This window comes from Pelophylax lessonae (assembly GCF_965119305.1).
Source record: "Pelophylax lessonae genome assembly, chromosome: 2".
Taxonomy (NCBI): domain Eukaryota; kingdom Metazoa; phylum Chordata; class Amphibia; order Anura; family Ranidae; genus Pelophylax; species Pelophylax lessonae.
Genome location: NC_138769.1, coordinates 399314073 through 399331267, shown reverse-complemented (window position 1 = coordinate 399331267; position 17195 = coordinate 399314073). Strand labels below are relative to the sequence as shown.

At 42.8% G+C, this 17195-nt stretch overlaps 1 protein-coding gene across 3 annotated transcripts in view; it reads left to right on the top strand.

Annotated features, from left to right (window-relative positions):
* TPST1 (tyrosylprotein sulfotransferase 1) overlaps nucleotides 1-17195 on the top strand; it is a 257483-nt gene that overhangs the window by 133594 nt on the left and 106694 nt on the right. The window contains exons 4-5 of one of the 3 annotated variants that reach the window (XM_082245951.1): nucleotides 9629-9679; nucleotides 17011-17041. The exons of 1 other annotated variant lie outside the window; for it this stretch is intronic. In XM_082245951.1, coding sequence (XP_082102077.1) covers nucleotides 9629-9679; nucleotides 17011-17040 — 81 coding nt within the window. In that variant the 3' untranslated portion in view covers nucleotide 17041. The remainder of the gene's footprint in view (nucleotides 1-9628; nucleotides 9680-17010; nucleotides 17042-17195) is intronic. One more of the 3 variants, XM_082245952.1, reaches the window with a different exon arrangement.

The window sequence follows — 17195 nt, the reverse complement described above, 5'->3', positions numbered from 1 at the left end:
ATCTGTGGATGCTTCTTTTGGCCGCAAGGTTTTGCAGGCTGCTGTTTAAGAGGACCTGATCCTCTTTGGGGGTGTGTTGTTTTCTTCAGGTGGGCTCCAGTTGTTTGGTTGAGCTGCTGTTGCCTGGTTGGCTAATGTTTAGCCTTGGGATTTTTTTAGTTCTTCCCGCCCCTCATGGTTAACACTGCTTTGGGACGTCCCAATGGTTATGAATATCAGCAGCTGTGTCTGTCAATGAACGAAAGAGAAAATGGGATTTCTCTTTTGTTCATTGACAGACACAGCTCCATATCTTCTTTTACCCTTAGGAAGAGCAACATAACCCACGGTCAAAGAAGATATGGAGCTGTGTCTGTCAATGAACATCAGGGAAAAGGATTTTACAATAAGACAAAAAATCCAGTTTTCTCTGATGTTCATTGACGGACACAGCACCCACCCCTCTGTGGAATTATAATTCTCCTGACACTGCTTGTAACAAACGAGTGGCTATAGCAGAGAGAGGGAGTATACCCCCTGGGACTTCCCATGACTGTAACCAGACTTCTTTTCTGCCTAGTGTCCTACTCCTGTAGGGGACAGTATAACCCAATGGTTATGAATATCAGGAGCTGTGTCCCTCATTGTACATCAGAGAAATGGATTTTAAGGTAAGTCAAAAATCCCATTTTTTTCATAATTTTAAGCCAATATGTATTCTGCTACATATTTTTGGTTAAAAAATCCAAATGGGTGTAGATTGATTGGTTTGCGCAAAACTAGGGAAAAGATTTATGTCATTTTTATATATTTATATATTTTTTTACTAGTAATGGTGGTGATCAGCGATTTTTAGTGGGACTGCGACATTGCGAGGGACAGATCGGTCACCTGACTGACATTTTTGACACTTTTGGGGCGACCAGTGACATTATTACAGTAGTCAGTGCTAAAAATATGCACTGTTACTGTACTAATGACACTGGCAGGGAAGGGGGCGATCAAAGGGTAAATGTGTCCCTAGGGGGTGCTTTCTAACTGTGGGGGATGGGCTTGTTGGATGACCACAGAGACCTGTGTTCCTAAATAGGAGGAACACAGGATCCCTGTGTTCATTACTGACAGAACAGCAGTCTGCCATGTTTACATCGGCAGACCGCCATTCTGTCTCCACGGGGAGCGATCGTGGGTGCCCGGCGGACATCGCGGCCGCCAGGTCCGCTGATTGGCTCCCCCTGTGGCCAAGCGGCGCACGCAAGCCCCCACTAGCTGTCTCGCAAAATGACGTGCAGGTACGTCATTTCACAGGACAGAGCTAACCCGCCGCAGTATTAAGTACGGAGACTGGTCAGCAAGTGGTTTATGGTTATCTCACTGAAACATTTGAAATAAAGTTTTTTTTTCTTAGTCTGCCCAGAAAGACTTTGTGGACCCTTACAAACTTTTGTTATTTAACTCCCACATCTAAACTCATGCCTGCCTTTGGGAATAATGCTGTTCACACTTGGTCTTCAGTTTTAGAACTGTATACTCAGAATCCTGCAGAGAACCGTCCGAGTGTGCTATACAGAGGGTGCAGTAGAAGGTATCTGCCTAGGGTATCATCAATATATTGAACCTGTGCATTGACATTTTCAGATCGTTGATCTGCAATTTTCAGCAGTATGCTAGCATCGTAAGTGATGCCTATTAGGAGAATAATTCCGAATGTGCACTCAGTCTCAGTGAATGCATGAAATATTGTTTTTCATGTGAATAGATGATGAATACTTCTAAATAGATGAAGAGTTAGAGCAGATGGTGAAGCACGGCAAGCCAGGGAGCTGTTAACCAGTAAAAGAGATTGTTCAGACGTGTTCATTTTCATATTCCCAGCAGAAGCATCACAGGGAATGTGACCATTAATTAGGAACCATGGAATGCATATGAATATGATTGCTGAGATAACCAGAATAGCATGAGATTTTAATAAAAGAAGACACATTTTACAAAGTGCATATGCTCTGCATTGTGCTTAGTATAATCTAACTTTACAAAGGAGTCTGGTACTATTTCCGTTTTTACTAAATTAGGCTTAAAAATACTCTCTCTTTTGCTCATTGGTGGGCACAGCTCTTCATCTTCATGACCGTAGGGTTATACTGTCCCCTACAGGAGTAGGACACTAGGCAGAGAAAAAAGCTTGAGCACGCCTATGGGGCAGTCCCTGGGGGTACATTCCCACTTCATGCTATAGGTATTCAGTTTTTTTCTGCCTAGTCACGAGTAAGGACCTAATTCCTTGCTGGGATCTCTGGTCCTGGCAATTTTTTTCTTTTTGAATTACAATTTTTCCTCCTTTTTATTATTTTGTTCCTATGTGATCTACAATAAAGTGCCGGCCAGCAAGCGCATGCAGACCGCAGTTCCACTCTTTGGCCGAGACATAGCCTCACTGGACAGGGGCTGGCCTGCGAGTTAAATGTCTCGCAAGGGCGCATACGAATTGGCTTAAGCCTGAGTCGCATCGTTTCCTCCTGGCCGACAGCACCCACATTATAAGCGGTGTCCTGTCCGGAGCAATGCCCACCCTGTTTTTGGTGTGGTAAGTAGCTGTCCCCCCTTTACCCTTGGCAGGTTTTGGGGTGGACGTGGGCCTCTTCCTCGAATGGTCGGACCCCCGGGCTCCCCTCCCTCCCAGTTAGTGTTCCCTCCCGTCTCTGTGCTCTATTGCGGACTGTGCCTCCCATCTGCCCACACCCCCCCTCCTCCCCTGGGGTGGACATACCTTTTTAGGTTACATGGGGTGCTGCACTGTCGATGGGGGTGAGGGGGAGCGCCCCGCCGGCGACCAAACAGTCGTTCCTCGGGTGGGGGATGGGCCTGGTGGGGGCACCTGCTAGGGCCCCCCTTCCTGTTGGAGTCGTTTTTTTGTGCTCCGGGTCCCGCGGGAGCCCTGTGGTGCCGCCATTTTTTTGTAGCCTTAGGTACTACAGATAAACGGCCATGTTTGTGTAGCATCGGTGGACATTTTCCTATGATTCCCCATTGCAAATAATGACAGTACCAGACATCAGTACCTGCAAGGAGTACCCACAGCAGTACCAGCCAGCTGTACCAGCCAGCAGTACCAGCCAGCAGTAACCACCAGCAGTACCCGCCAGCAGTACCAGCCAGCAATTCCCACCAGCAGTAAGTTACATGTGCTAGGGGTGCAACTAGCCCCCAGCAAGTAATTGTAAACATCCCAGCATGTGCAGTGTTTCAGACTCCTACCACCATGACCACTTCAAATCACTGAAGTGGTCATGGTGGTTGGAGTGTTCTTTTAACTTGTTCCCATCCGCGCTACAGCCTATATACGGCTGCAGCGCGGACTTGAATTTTCGGGAGGCCGTTTTTAAACGGCCTCCCAGTGACACGCCCCCCGCGCGCTCCCGCGAGCGCGCATCGGGGAGAATCTGTGTCGGCCGTGTCCCTTGGACACAGCCGATCACAGATCGTGGTGAATGGCCAATCACAGCGGCCATTCACCACGTGATCAAGCCGTCCAATGAGAGATGATCTCATATGTAAACATATGAGATCATCTCTCATCGCCGGCGCTCCTTCCTCACACGGAGCCTGCAGTGTGAGGAAGGAGGGGGAGCCGTTAGCCGCCGGGGACACACAGGAATGTAATCAGGGCACTGATCACCAGTGCCCTGATTACTAAAGGTAAAAAACATACACAAATTGCCACCATCAGTGCCCACAGTGCCCGCCATCAGTGCCCCCCATCAATGCCCACAATCAGTGCCCATAGTGCTGTCAGTCAGTGCCCATCAGTGCCTGCTCATCTAGGCACTGATGAGCACTGACTGGCAGCACTATGGGCACTGAGTGTGGGCACTGATGGTGCTGCCCATCAATGCTCATCAGTGCCACCCGTCAGTGTCCATCAGTGCCATCCACCAGTGCCCAAGAGTGCCGTCTATCAGTGCCCATCAGTGCCGCCCGTCAGTGCCCATCAGTGCCGCCTCATCAGCGCCCTTCAGTGAAGGAGAAAAATTTATTTTCAAAATTTACTCGCAGAAAATAAGAAAAACTTTTTTTTTTTTTCAAAATTTTCTGTCTTTTTTCTTTTTTTTTGTAAAAAATAAAAAACCCAGAGGTGATTAAATACCACCAAAAGAAAGCTCTACGTGTGTGAAAAAAATGATAAAAATTTCATATGGGTACAGTGTAGCATGACTGCGCAATTGTCAGTCAAAGTGTGAGAGCGCTGAAAGCTAAAAATTGGTCTGGATGGGAAGGGTGTTTAAGTGCACAGTAGGCAAGTGGTTAGTATCTCTCAAAAGAAGTAAACAAAGTACACATGGGCCGAATGCCAGGCAATATCAGCTGGTTTATTAAAAACTGGCTGCCATTGGGCCCGTGTGTATGGCAGCCTATCCGACAGAAGCTGGCCATTCGGCATGTGCAAAAAAAAAAAAAAACTTGCTCCTAACTTTTTTAGCTGGCTCCTAGATTTCAGGCAAATTTGTCAAGCCCTGGCTAATATTGCACCTTTAATATTGTACCTATCCACAAGAAGGGCAGAAAGGTAGAAGCTGGCAATTACAAAGCAGTCAGTTTAACATCAGTTGTAATCAAGTAAATGGAGAATGCTAATGGAATGAAGTTTAAAAATAGACTGAAGAACTACTTTAAAGTGATTGTAAACGATCACCTTGTAAAACAACCCATTTAATTTAAAATACAAAGGAAAGGCAAAACATTTTTGTATAGATATAAAAAAAACATAAATACCCTTTTCCCCTTTTTATAAATGCTCTCATTACCTCTCTTCTCAGCTGCATAAGAGCTAGGGGAAGGAGAAGCAGCAGTGTACTAAGTTTCCCAGTGAATGGCTGTGCAGCGGGGGCTTGTCAGCAGAAGGCTGATCGTTGGAGGAGAGGAACTGAGTTCCAAGCATAGCTAAAGAACTGACCACGGTGTGCTCTCCTGCTTAGTGTGTTTATTGACAAAGCCGATATATCGAAGGCCGATATGCACTTTCCCCGATATATCGAAGTCGGCCCCGGAGGTTACCGATATTTCTGGAAAGTGCTTGTACCGAAGTGATGCCTGCAGCTAGAGGCATAACCCCGGTACCGGCGTCCATAGCCGACGGTCGGCTGTCTTGTAATGACAACCGATGTGACTGAGAAGCCGCTTGGCTGTCATTACAAGGAGCTGCAGGGGACGCCCCCCTCTCGCCGCCTTCCGCGGCTCACCCGGGTCTACCGTCCCAACGGGAGACCCGGGTAACCAGCCTGCACGGCCGCCGAAGACCCGATCAAAGCTGCATTCAGCTCTGATCGGGTCTCTATGCAAAAACCTTGTCATGACATCACTTACGGAAGTTCCGGATACTGGCGCCAGATTTAAAAAAATTACAGCATTCAAAACAGCCAAACTTGGCATTTTGAATGCTTTTAAGTGCAGAAGAGCGGTCTTTTAGATCCCCAGATCCCTCTACAAGACTACCTGTAAAGTATATAAAAAATATATATATATTTTTTTGAATGTTCGAAAATATCGGCTGATACCGATACGGGATGACCAAAATATCGGTATTGGTATTGACAATGAAAAAACAATATTGGTCGATCACTAGTTCCAAGCATAGCTAAAGAACTGACCATGTTGTGCTCTCCTGCTTAGTGTGGTCTGTTTTTATTAGGAAAGCAGAAGGACTGGCAGGAACACCAGGGATTTCACACAAAGAAAGCAATACAAAAGAGAACAGGATACTTTCTTATACACATATGTGGTACAGCAGATACATATCAGGAATATGAAATGTTGGGGTACCAAACGCTTTAATATGTACAGTGTGGAGGAAAGAAGGGAAAGGGGAGACATGACAAAAACCTTGAAATACATAAAGGGGGTGAATAAGGTTCAAGGAGGCTTTATTTTTAATATGAATCCAAGCTCAATAAGATGGGGACATGACCTCAAACTAGCAGGAGGAGAAGCTAGTGAGCCAGTCAACAGTAAGGGGATTCAAACATGCTTGGGAAAAACATCGATCTAAACGCAGTCAAAAAACAAACAAAAATGTATAAATTAAAAAAAAAAAGGGGGGGGGGAGGCAGACTCGATAGACTACTTTTGTCTTTTTTCTGCCGTCACTCTTCAGTGCTGGTTCACACTGGTGCGATGCGGGAAACCTGCAAATCCGCTGCGGGTTCCCGCATCGCACCCGGCTCACAGGCAGTTCACACTTCCTATGTGAACTGCTGGCAGTGTCAATACAAAGTTAATGACACCCCCAGATTAGTTTGCATATCGCAGTGCCAACTGTCCATTCGGACAGGAATTGGATCGCGTAGGTGTGAACACACATGCAATGCGATTCTGGTGCAGACCAAAAAAAAAGGGTCCTGCACGACTTTGGTCCGAATGCGATGCAAATTCAGCCATACATTCTGTATGGCTGATTTTCATCGTACAGACATCGCATGTGATTTTCAGAGCAGTGTTGTGCGAATCACATGCAATGTCTGACATCGCTACAGTGTGAACCGGCACTCAGTGCTTCCATGTTTATGTGCAGCTCTTGCCTTTTAAAAACCTATTTCATAGAAAGATGTACCCGTTGGTATTGGTATGCTGTTTAGTTTTTATTGTTCAGCTGTTGTAAAACACACTTGTTACAGAACACGCTCCCTCCCTATTTTCGCATCTTCTCATTAATTTCCTCCTTCTCTGCTGCTGCAAACGTTCTTGGGCTGCTGGCCTACTGCCAAGCTGTCCAGGATTTATTGCCTGGATAGGCCACAGCGACAAGGTTTCCCACATAATGTATGTATACATCAGACTCAAGGTAATCCGATTTATCTTTTGTTGTCAGCAGGACAGGTGCTGCCTAGAATATGTAGCTGAGAGGGGCACTGTTTTTTATTTTGTTTATTCATTTATAAAGAATATATGGCACATAAAAATGTTCACATACCTCCCAACGTCAGAAGCTAAGAAAGAGGGGCAACTTGGAAAGGAGAAAACATGTGGTGCGTAGATTGCGCTGTGGCAATAAGTGGATATGACTGAATTGTGCTGTATATTGGGTTTTATCTAAAGAAACTGGTAAATTACAATCTAAAAAACAAATATTCCTTAAAGTAGTATTAAACTTAAAGCATAAATGTACTATATTGCAGCTTATCAATTCTTAGATGTTATGCCTGAATTCGTTTTTTTTTTAGGCTATATTTCCTTTATTTTAATCTTGTGATCCAGACAGTAAGTCCAACAGAACAAGCTCTCTTGCAAATGTAGCAGTTAATGTTGAGAGAAACCATTTACCACTGACAGGTGCTTAGAAACTAAAAATGGTTGAGAGAATACACTTTTAAGTCAGGACTATGTGACATACAACATAGTGTATAGAATGCAGGGGTCAGGAGTATGTAGCATCAATATAAATTGAGGCATTCAGGATGAGGATGGGGACAGGGAGGGCAGAAGAAAGGCAGAATCCCCTCCCCTGTACATTAAAGCCCCAAACTATACATACGTTTTTGCACAAAAAGCCGTTCAGGGGGGGAGAAGCTGTCATTCTAAATTTACATCACTTACAGCTTCAGAACCAATTGGGGACAATGGATTGTCACTTCTTACATGACACTTCTCAGTTGCTGGTTTTAATCCTAAAGGATAGGGGTATTTCTGATCTGGTAATCCCATTTTTCTCAGGGCAGAAAATCCAAACTCCTGCAAATTTATAATTTTAACATTTTGCCCTGCGCTGTCTCGCAATGCCTAATTAAGACTTTTCTCCAAGGAGTTACTCATATAAATCTCTTAATTCAACCTTCAGTGCCACATTTGGATCTCAGCCTGGCGCTCTCTGTTCTTCACCCACCTTTATAGCGATTAGACATTCCATTGGAAGACCTCGCTTGTCAAGGTTGCCTTCCTGGTGGCCACTACATCTAGTGTGTTCCTGAGTTGGCAACTCTTTCTTGTAAAGAGCCCTGTCTTGTTTTACACTAGAACAAGGTGGTTTTGAGACCAAAACCTTACCTAAAGGGGTCTTTTCTTTTCTCTTTATTTAATTGTTTTTTTCCCTCAATTTTCGTGCCCCAAATCATGACAAGGAGATTGCTCTACATTACCTGGATGTGGTCAGGGCTAAAAGGGTTTATCTGGCAGCCACAGCTTCCGTTTGCAACACTGAGTCCCTCTTTGTTCTGCTGGTGTGTCCTTGTAAATTGCATCCTCATTCCTGCTTCCCCATTAACTAGATGGGCCCAATGCCATATCTCTAGGGCCTTTACCCTTTGGAACAGTTTCTCTTTTCCCTATCAGAGCCAATGCTTCCCAAGGCTTCCACCTGGTCTTCTGTTCACACGTTCTCTAGGTTCTACCAGGCGGATTTTCAGGTCTTGGCTGATGTGAGCTTCACTTGCTAGGCGCTTCATGCTGTTATCTGAGTATTTTGTTCAGGTTCTTTAACCCTTGTTTTTTTCTTATGATAGAAGGGGCCAAATTACACAGCACAAGCACTGTGCTGTATAACATGCTTTAAAGGAACAGGATCAATATTGTTATTTTTATTAGGGTAACAAACGCTTTAAGCTCATTTTGAAATTGATGGCAGCAACACAAAAAAGGTGAGACAGGGCAATGTTTCCATGGTGTAGCATCCCCTTTTCTTTAAATGTCTTGGAACTGAGGAAACCAGTTACTGGATTTCTGGAAGAAGAATGTTGTCCCATTCTTGCCTGATATAGAATTCTTACTGGTCAACAGTCCTGGGTTATCTTTGTTGTTATTTTCATTTCAAGATGTACTAAATATTTTCATTTGATGAAAGGTCTGGACAGTAGGCAGGCCAGTTAGACATCCAGACTCTTCCACTACTGAGCCCTGTACTGCTGAAATATTTAAGACCTTCCCTGAACAATTGTTATCTAGATGGGAGCAAATGCTACTTTAAAACGTGGATGTAGTGCAGTTTACATCATTGATGGTGCAGACTGCCCATTCCATACACACTAATTCACCCCCATATGATCAGGGATGCAGGCTTTGGAACTGAGGGAAGATAACAAGCTGGAAAGGTCCCTCTCCTCTTTATAATGGAGGATGCTGAACCCATGGTTGCCAAGAAGAATTTTGATTTGTCTCACCATAAAACAGTTTTTCATTTTGCAACAGACCATTTTAAATGGGCTTTGGCCCAGAGAAAACAGCGGCGTTTATGAATCATGTTCAGGCATGGCTTCTTCTTTGCATGATAGAGCTTTAAAGTGGTTATAAGGCCCTAAGGATTACTTTCTAGTTCACTTTTAACAAGAAGCGTGTCATTGTATATGTATATATAGTCTTTTTTAACAGTATGATGTCTGCTTTATCTCTTTATTAGCAAATGTAGCATAAATCCTCAAAGTAGCTTTTGTATCATCTGTCATCATGAAAATAAATAACATTTATATTACTGATTACTTTTTCTTTATATGTGCACTGGGGATGCTTCATTCTTTCCATTGTGCTTGCAAATCATATTAATCACAACACTTTTGTATTCCACATGTTGATGAAATTAAAGTAGTTTTTTGCAGTAATTAAAACACTTTTGTATTTTGTATATATTAATGGAGTACTCATTATTAATGTCTTTCATTTTGTCTTTTAGGTATTTAAAGGTGAATTTCAACTTCCGGATTTTCTGAAAGATGTGCTTCAGGTAGAAAAATGCTAGCATGATACTAGTTGCATTTGTTTGGATCCTAAATATTTTGGCTTTTTTTTTTTTTTTTAGCAAGGTAAAGGGCTATGTGACATATTCCTCTAGCAACAAGTCACAGAGAATATTAATGCTTTATTAGGGGATTGATTCCAGTAAAGAAGTCTTGAGGCTGTACCACTGTGTAGCACTGGAGGCTTCCTATTCAGTTTCACGTTTTCATGGCTCATGCAGTACCCCTTGTCCCTTTTATATTGAACCACCCACCTCTCTACATTGCAATGCCTCATTAATCTTCCTGGACGCTGCTTCTCTTTTCTTTTTCTTGACAACCTGCACTCTCACTGGTGTGCACTTAAGCCGGCCATAGACGGATCGCACTTTAAGTGGTTCAACAGGAACCTGCCAAACTTTGATCCATCTTTGGGCAGGTGGATTGTACTGAAGAAAATGTATTGATCACTCTATACGGAAATAATAATTAACTGAAATAAATAAAAATTGCTAGAAATTAAACATAAACTATGAAAATGACATCATTCCCTTAAACTAGGTGTCAGTAGGAAAGTATCTGCTTGCATTGGTGGTCAACGGAAAAATGGCCCCTCACATTGCGGGTCAGTGGAGAAAAGCCCCTTTACATTGGTGATCAGTGTAGAAGTCATCCCCTATGTCGGATGTCAGTGGCGACTGACCCTTATGGGGTGGTCATTATAGATTTGAGATCAATTTGCAACCTCTTTACTGCTAAAGGAACCCCTGGCATCCTGTTGAGGAGCCCTGGTTGAGAAAGCCTGCTCTAGGCCAGCCTTTCTCAACCTTTTCAACATGGTGGGACCCTTGAAATTACTTTCTGGTCTTAGCAAACTCTGGCTTATAATTACCATATCTACAGCTACATTAGTTTGATGGTCAGTGGGAAGAGTGCTCCTTATACAGTATCTCACAAAAGTGAATACACCTCTCACATTTGTGTAAATATTTTGTTATATCTTTTCATGTGACAATGCTAAGTGCCGGTTCATACTTCAGCGATGTCAGACATCGCATGTGATTCGCATCGCACTGCTCTGCAAATCACATGTGATGTCTGTGGGTTGCGAATTCAGCTATACAGATTGTATGGCTGAATTCGCATCACATTCGGACCAAGGTTGCACAGGACCATTTTTTTGGTCTGCACCAGAATTGGATCGCATGGGTGTTCACTGTTCACACCTATGAGATCTAATTCATGTCCGAACTGACAGTTCGCACTGCGATATGCGAACTGACCTGGGGGTGTCCTTAACTCCATATTGACACCCCCAGCGATTCGCATATGGCATTTGAGTTGAGAATTGAGTGAATTCACAGTGTATTCCCACATCGCATATGTGTGCGCCGACACTGAAGAAATTACACTTTGCTACAATGTAATGTAGTGAGTGTACAGCTTGTATAATAGTGTAAATTTGCTGTCCCCTCAAAATAACTCAACACACAGCCATTAATGTCTAAGCCACTGGTAACAAAAGTGAGTACACCGCTAAGTGAAAATGTCCAAATTGGGCCCAGGTAGCCATTTTCTCTCCCCTGTGTCATGTGACTCGTTAGTGTTACAAGGTCTCAGGTGTGAATGGGGAGCAGGTGTGTTAAATTTGGTGTTATCTCTCTAACCTCTCATACTGGTCACTGGATTTTCAACATGGCACCTCATGGCAAAGAACTCTGAGGATCTGAAAAAAAAATATTGTTGCTCTACATAAAGATGGCCTAGGCCAGGGGTCTTCAAACTAAAATGGGGGAAATTGCTTGGTGCCTCGGGCCAAGAAGTGGGGTGGGACTTTTACGGGCAAGTGAGTTACATACAATTTATAAAAAGTAATCAGAAATATTTATTTATATACAATGTTAGGATACAATTATTTGTACTTATATCCAGTGCATAAGTGTTTGGGTTATAGACCCAAAGTGTGTTTAGAGGAAGGTAAAGTTTTGGAAAAATATCCGTGACATAGGTGAAAAAGGGGTGACTTTTGTTTTTGGACGTTGTTCTCTGTTTTTTCCAGGCTTGTTGCTTGGAAAAATCTGTTCACAGAGTTCCAACTATAGGTCCAAAGCGTGTTTATCCAACGCGTCTCGGCTACTGTGTAGCCTTTTTCAAGGATTATATGGTTATCACCAGTTCTGTGGAGATAGTGATAATATTATTTTTATCCTTTATATATATTTATTAGTATATTTATTGTTTGTTTATTTGTATATACATACTTTCTCTGTCTATTCTTGCGAGCCTCTTTTGTGTCTGGATGAGTTCGCAGCAGGAACCACTATGGTGCAGCCTGAGGAATATATATGTATACATTATGTATAATGTATTTGGTAAGTTTCTATAGGTTTGAATTATGTCTGGCAACTTACTATATGGTGGTCTTCCAATGTTCTTATGGTTTTTTAAGTGCAAGGGTTGGTATCCTATTCTTTGCTGAATAGATCTAAGGATACATATATATGATATCAATGATTGTGTCGGGTATGGGAGTAGGTTTTTTGGTTAGTTTCTAGGTTACTTACAATCAAATTAGCCTGTTTTCGCCTTAGTATAGATGTTTTGGATGTTTTCTTTTGGTGTGGGGTACTGTAAGATATTCCCAGATCTTTTGTAAGAATACTTGTATATATATACACGTATTTGTATATGCATATATATAGGTAGGTGCATACACCTATATATATGCATATACAAATACGTGTATATATATACAAGTATTCTTACAAAAGATCTGGGAATATCTTACAGTACCCCACACCAAAAGAAAACATCCAAAACATCTATACTAAGGCGAAAACAGGCTAATTTGATTGTAAGTAACCTAGAAACTAACCAAAAAACCTACTCCCATACCCGACACAATCATTGATATCATATATATGTATCCTTAGATCTATTCAGCAAAGAATAGGATACCAACCCTTGCACTTAAAAAACCATAAGAACATTGGAAGACCACCATATAGTAAGTTGCCAGACATAATTCAAACCTATAGAAACTTACCAAATACATTATACATAATGTATACATATATATTCCTCAGGCTGCACCATAGTGGTTCCTGCTGCGAACTCATCCAGACACAAAAGAGGCTCGCAAGAATAGACAGAGAAAGTATGTATATACAAATAAACAAACAATAAATATACTAATAAATATATATAAAGGATAAAAATAATATTATCACTATCTCCACAGAACTGGTGATAACCATATAATCCTTGAAAAAGGCTACACAGTAGCCGAAACGCGTTGGATAAACACGCTTTGGACCTATAGTTGGAACTCTGTGAACAGATTTTTCCAAGCAACAAGCCTGGAAAAAACAGAGAACAACGTCCAAAAACAAAAGTCACCCCTTTTTCACCTATGTCACGGATATTTTTCCAAAACTTTACCTTCCTCTAAACACACTTTGGGTCTATAACCCAAACACTTATGCACTGGATATAAGTACAAATAATTGTATCCTAACATTGTATATAAATAAATATTTCTGATTACTTTTTATAAATTGTATGTAACTCACTTGCCCGTAAAAGTCCCACCCCACTTCTTGGCCCGAGGCACCAAGCAATTTCCCCCATTTTAGATACATAGGGACGGAGGCAAAAAACTACTGCTCTGCTACAGGATCAAAACAAACCCCTTCGGGGTCTTCAAACTATGGCCCTCCAGTTGCTCAGGAACTACAATTCCCATTATGCCTAATCATGTCTGTGAATATCAGAGTTTTACAATGCCTCATGGGATGTGTAGTTCCGCAACAGTTGGAGGGCCGTAGTTTGAGGATCCCAGGCCTAGGCTATAAGAAGATTGCCAAGGCCCTGGCCAAGACCATACAGCGGTTAACCAGGACAGGTTCCAGTCAGAACAGGCCTCGCCATGGTCGACCAAAGAAGTTAAGTGCACATGCTCAGCGTCCTATCCAGAGATTGTCTTTGGGAAATAGATGTATGAGTGCTGCCAGTAAAGCTGAAGAGGTTGAAGGGGTGGAGGGTCAGCCTGTCAGTGCTCAGACCATACGCCGCACACTGCATTATATTGGTCCACATGGCTGTCGTCCCAGAAGGAAGCCTCTTTTAAAGATGATGCACAAGAAAGCCCACAAACAGTTTGCTGAAGACAAGCAGACTAAGGGCATGGATTGCTGGAATCATATCCTGTGGTCTGATGAGACCAAGATAAACTTATTTGGTTCAGATGGTGTCAAGCGTGTGTGGGGGCAACCAGGTGAGGAGTACAAAGACAAGTGTGTCTTGCCTTCAGTCAACCATGGTGTGGTGGGAGTGTCTTGGTCTGAGGCTGCATGAGTGCTGCCGACACTGGGGAGCTACAGTTCATTGAGGAAACCATGAATACCAACATGTACTGTGACATTCTGAAGCAGAGCATGATCCCCTCCCTTCGGAGACTGAGCCGCAGGGCAGTATTCCCAACATAACAAACCCAAACACACCTCCAAGATGACCACTGCCTTGCTAAAGAAGCTGAGGGTAGAGGTGATGGACTGGCCAAGCATGTCTCCAGACCTAAACCCTATTAAGCATCTGTGGGGCATCCTCAAACAGAAGGTGGAGCGCAAGGTCTCTAACATCCACCAGCTCCGTGATGTCGTCATGGAGGAGTGGAAGAGGTCTCCAGTGGCAACCTGTGAAGCTCTGGTGAACTCCATGCCCAAGAGGGTTAAGGCAGTGCTGCAAAATAATGATGGCCACACAAAATATTGACACTTTGGGCCCAATTTGGAAATTTTAACTTAGGGGTGTACTCACTTTTTTTGCCAGCAGTTTAGACATTAATGGCTGTGTGTTGAATTATTTTGAGGGCAAATTTATACTGTTATACAAGCTGTACACTCTCTACTTTACAATGTAGCAAAGTGTAATTACTTCAGTGTTGTCACGTGAAAAGATATAATAAAATATTTACAAAAATGTGAGGGGTGTACTCACTTTTGTGAGATACGTGTGTGATATATATATATCTTGGTCCTTGGGACAGTGATGTTGTATGTAAGTATATCCTTTGGTCAAAATGTTGAGGGCATTAAATATATTATTATGTGTGTGTGTGTGTGTGTATATCTATCTCTTATCTCTTTCACACAGTTTCACTGCGAAGAATAGGTTTACTAAAGTAACTTAATGCCCTCAACGTTTTGACGAAAGGATATACTTACATACAACATCACTGTCCCAAGGACCTTTACTGTGCGGCTTGCTAGTGCTGCACAGCCTGTGGCTGACTTCTTCAAAAATCCTCTGATCTATTCTGGCACTTTTGCTCTGCAGCCTTCATTCACTTCAATCGGAAGCTCATCTGTCAGTAACCCATGTTCTAAGTTTGATTATGATATGCATTTGTGTAGCATAAATTCAATTTGGTCAGCATTAATGAATGTACAGCTGTGTTAACAGACATATGTCAGAATTTGTGTGATACAGTTTTGGTTTAGAGGATTTTTTGGCAAGCATTTGGAGTTTTTTTTGTTACAATTCTTCCAATACTTTATTTGGTTAAAATTCCCTCTATTATTGGCCTAAGCTGGAAATCAATGATTCTTACATGCCCTTCTGTAAAAAAACGGTACCATATAGTTGTGTGCTGCTCCCCTATTTCAGGAATCTGAGCCCATCCACAGATTCCTTCTCAATGAATTGTTGTGCAGTCTAAAGTAACTAAACCAGTAGCATAACTGGGAGCCCAAGACCAGGGCTACAGAGGGACCATCTACTAATGCCAGTAGACCAATAGACTAAGCAACACTGGAATCAGGAACAGTTCATAACAACATATAAAGCTATAAACATAATGTCAAATTCAGGGGTGCGTGTGCAAAAAAAAGACTACTACATTCATTGGATACCTAACAAGACTTGGTGCAAGTCTCAATCTGTAAGTTGCATAATAATAAAAAACAATTACCGTATATACTTGAGTATAAGCCGACCCGAATATAAGCCGAGGACCCTAATTTTACCACAAAAAATGGGAAAAATGATTGACTCGAGTATAAGCCTAGCGTGGGAAATGCAGCAGCTACTGGACCACCACGAGACCCAAAACAGGGGCTGTGGGCATGGTGCAGGGGCTGCGGGCATGTTACAGGAGAATGCAGGGCTGTGGGCATGGTACAGAAGAATGCAGGGCTGCAGGCATGGTACAGGAGATTGCAGGGCTGCGGGCATGGTACAGGAGAATGCAGGGCTGTGGACATGGTAATGGTACAGGAGAATGCAGGGCTGCGGGCATAGTGCAAGAGAAACCGGGGCTGCAGGCATACTACAGGAGATGCAGTGCTGTGGGCATGGTACATGGTATGGGAATAAGGGAGCAATTACAGGACCTGTAACTTCTTCCTCTCATTGCAGTTGCACAAGCACAACAACGGCACCACCTCTTCTAATAGAGTCTTTCTCGGCTACCTCATACGACAGTTCAATATTAGGATAGTGGTTACAGAACCTGGCCACATCTGCCATCTGAGAATCAGTGAGCTGCAGAAGTCTCACTTACCTGTTCCTGAGTCGCCTTAGATTTAAAAATGGCGCCGCCCGGCGCCAACACATCATTGCACTTGCGGCGCCGCCGCCGCTCGGCAAAGCTCGTATACGTTCAGCTATTCCCGGAATAGCCGAACGTGTACGGCCTTTCCCGAGCGGTGGCGGCGCATGTGCGGTGACATGTTGGCACCGGGCGGCACCATTTTTAAATATAAGGCGAATAGGAACACATCGGGCCGGTCAGGGACTTTCTTTTTTTTATGACTCGAGTATAAGCCGAGGGGGACGTTTTCAGTACAAAAAAATGTGCTGAAAAGCTCAGCTTATACTCGAGTATATACGGTATATGCAAATGAGTATTATAAGCAGAACTAAAGTCCGTAAATGCTCACCTTTCCCTGGCCAGCCAATATATTCCCATCAGCTTCTGCTGTGTCTTTTTGGTTCTTGCTATCTTGATTGGCCGGCAGGGAATTATGTATCTCCTGTACATATGCCTAATAGTTCATTCCGGGATTGAGATGCCTGCTCCCTATTTTTTTTTACAGTTTAGTTCTGCTTCAGTTGCATATTTTTACATTTACAGAATCCTTGCCCTGTACATGAAAGCAGACACAAAGTGTCATACAGTAGCAAAAGGTCCCCATTTCTAGCATTACATAGAAAATGTAGATAGAGGATACATTCAATGCTATGTGTTACTTTGATATCATTTGTATATTTGTTATGACACTATTATTAATTTGTATAGAAATTACATTAAGAACCAGTGTGGTTTTTTTTATTCTAGCCAAAGAAGAAACGGGTAGGAAAATTATGAGGCAAGGAAATATCTGCATGAATTGTTGCAGCTAATTTTCAGGCTGCAATAAATGTTAATGTTGGGCAAAAATGTGCGGTGGCAGGGTAACCAAAAAATCTGGCTTTTGAGTATGCATGTGTTCTGGAAAATCTGGTCTAAATGAGGAATGCAAA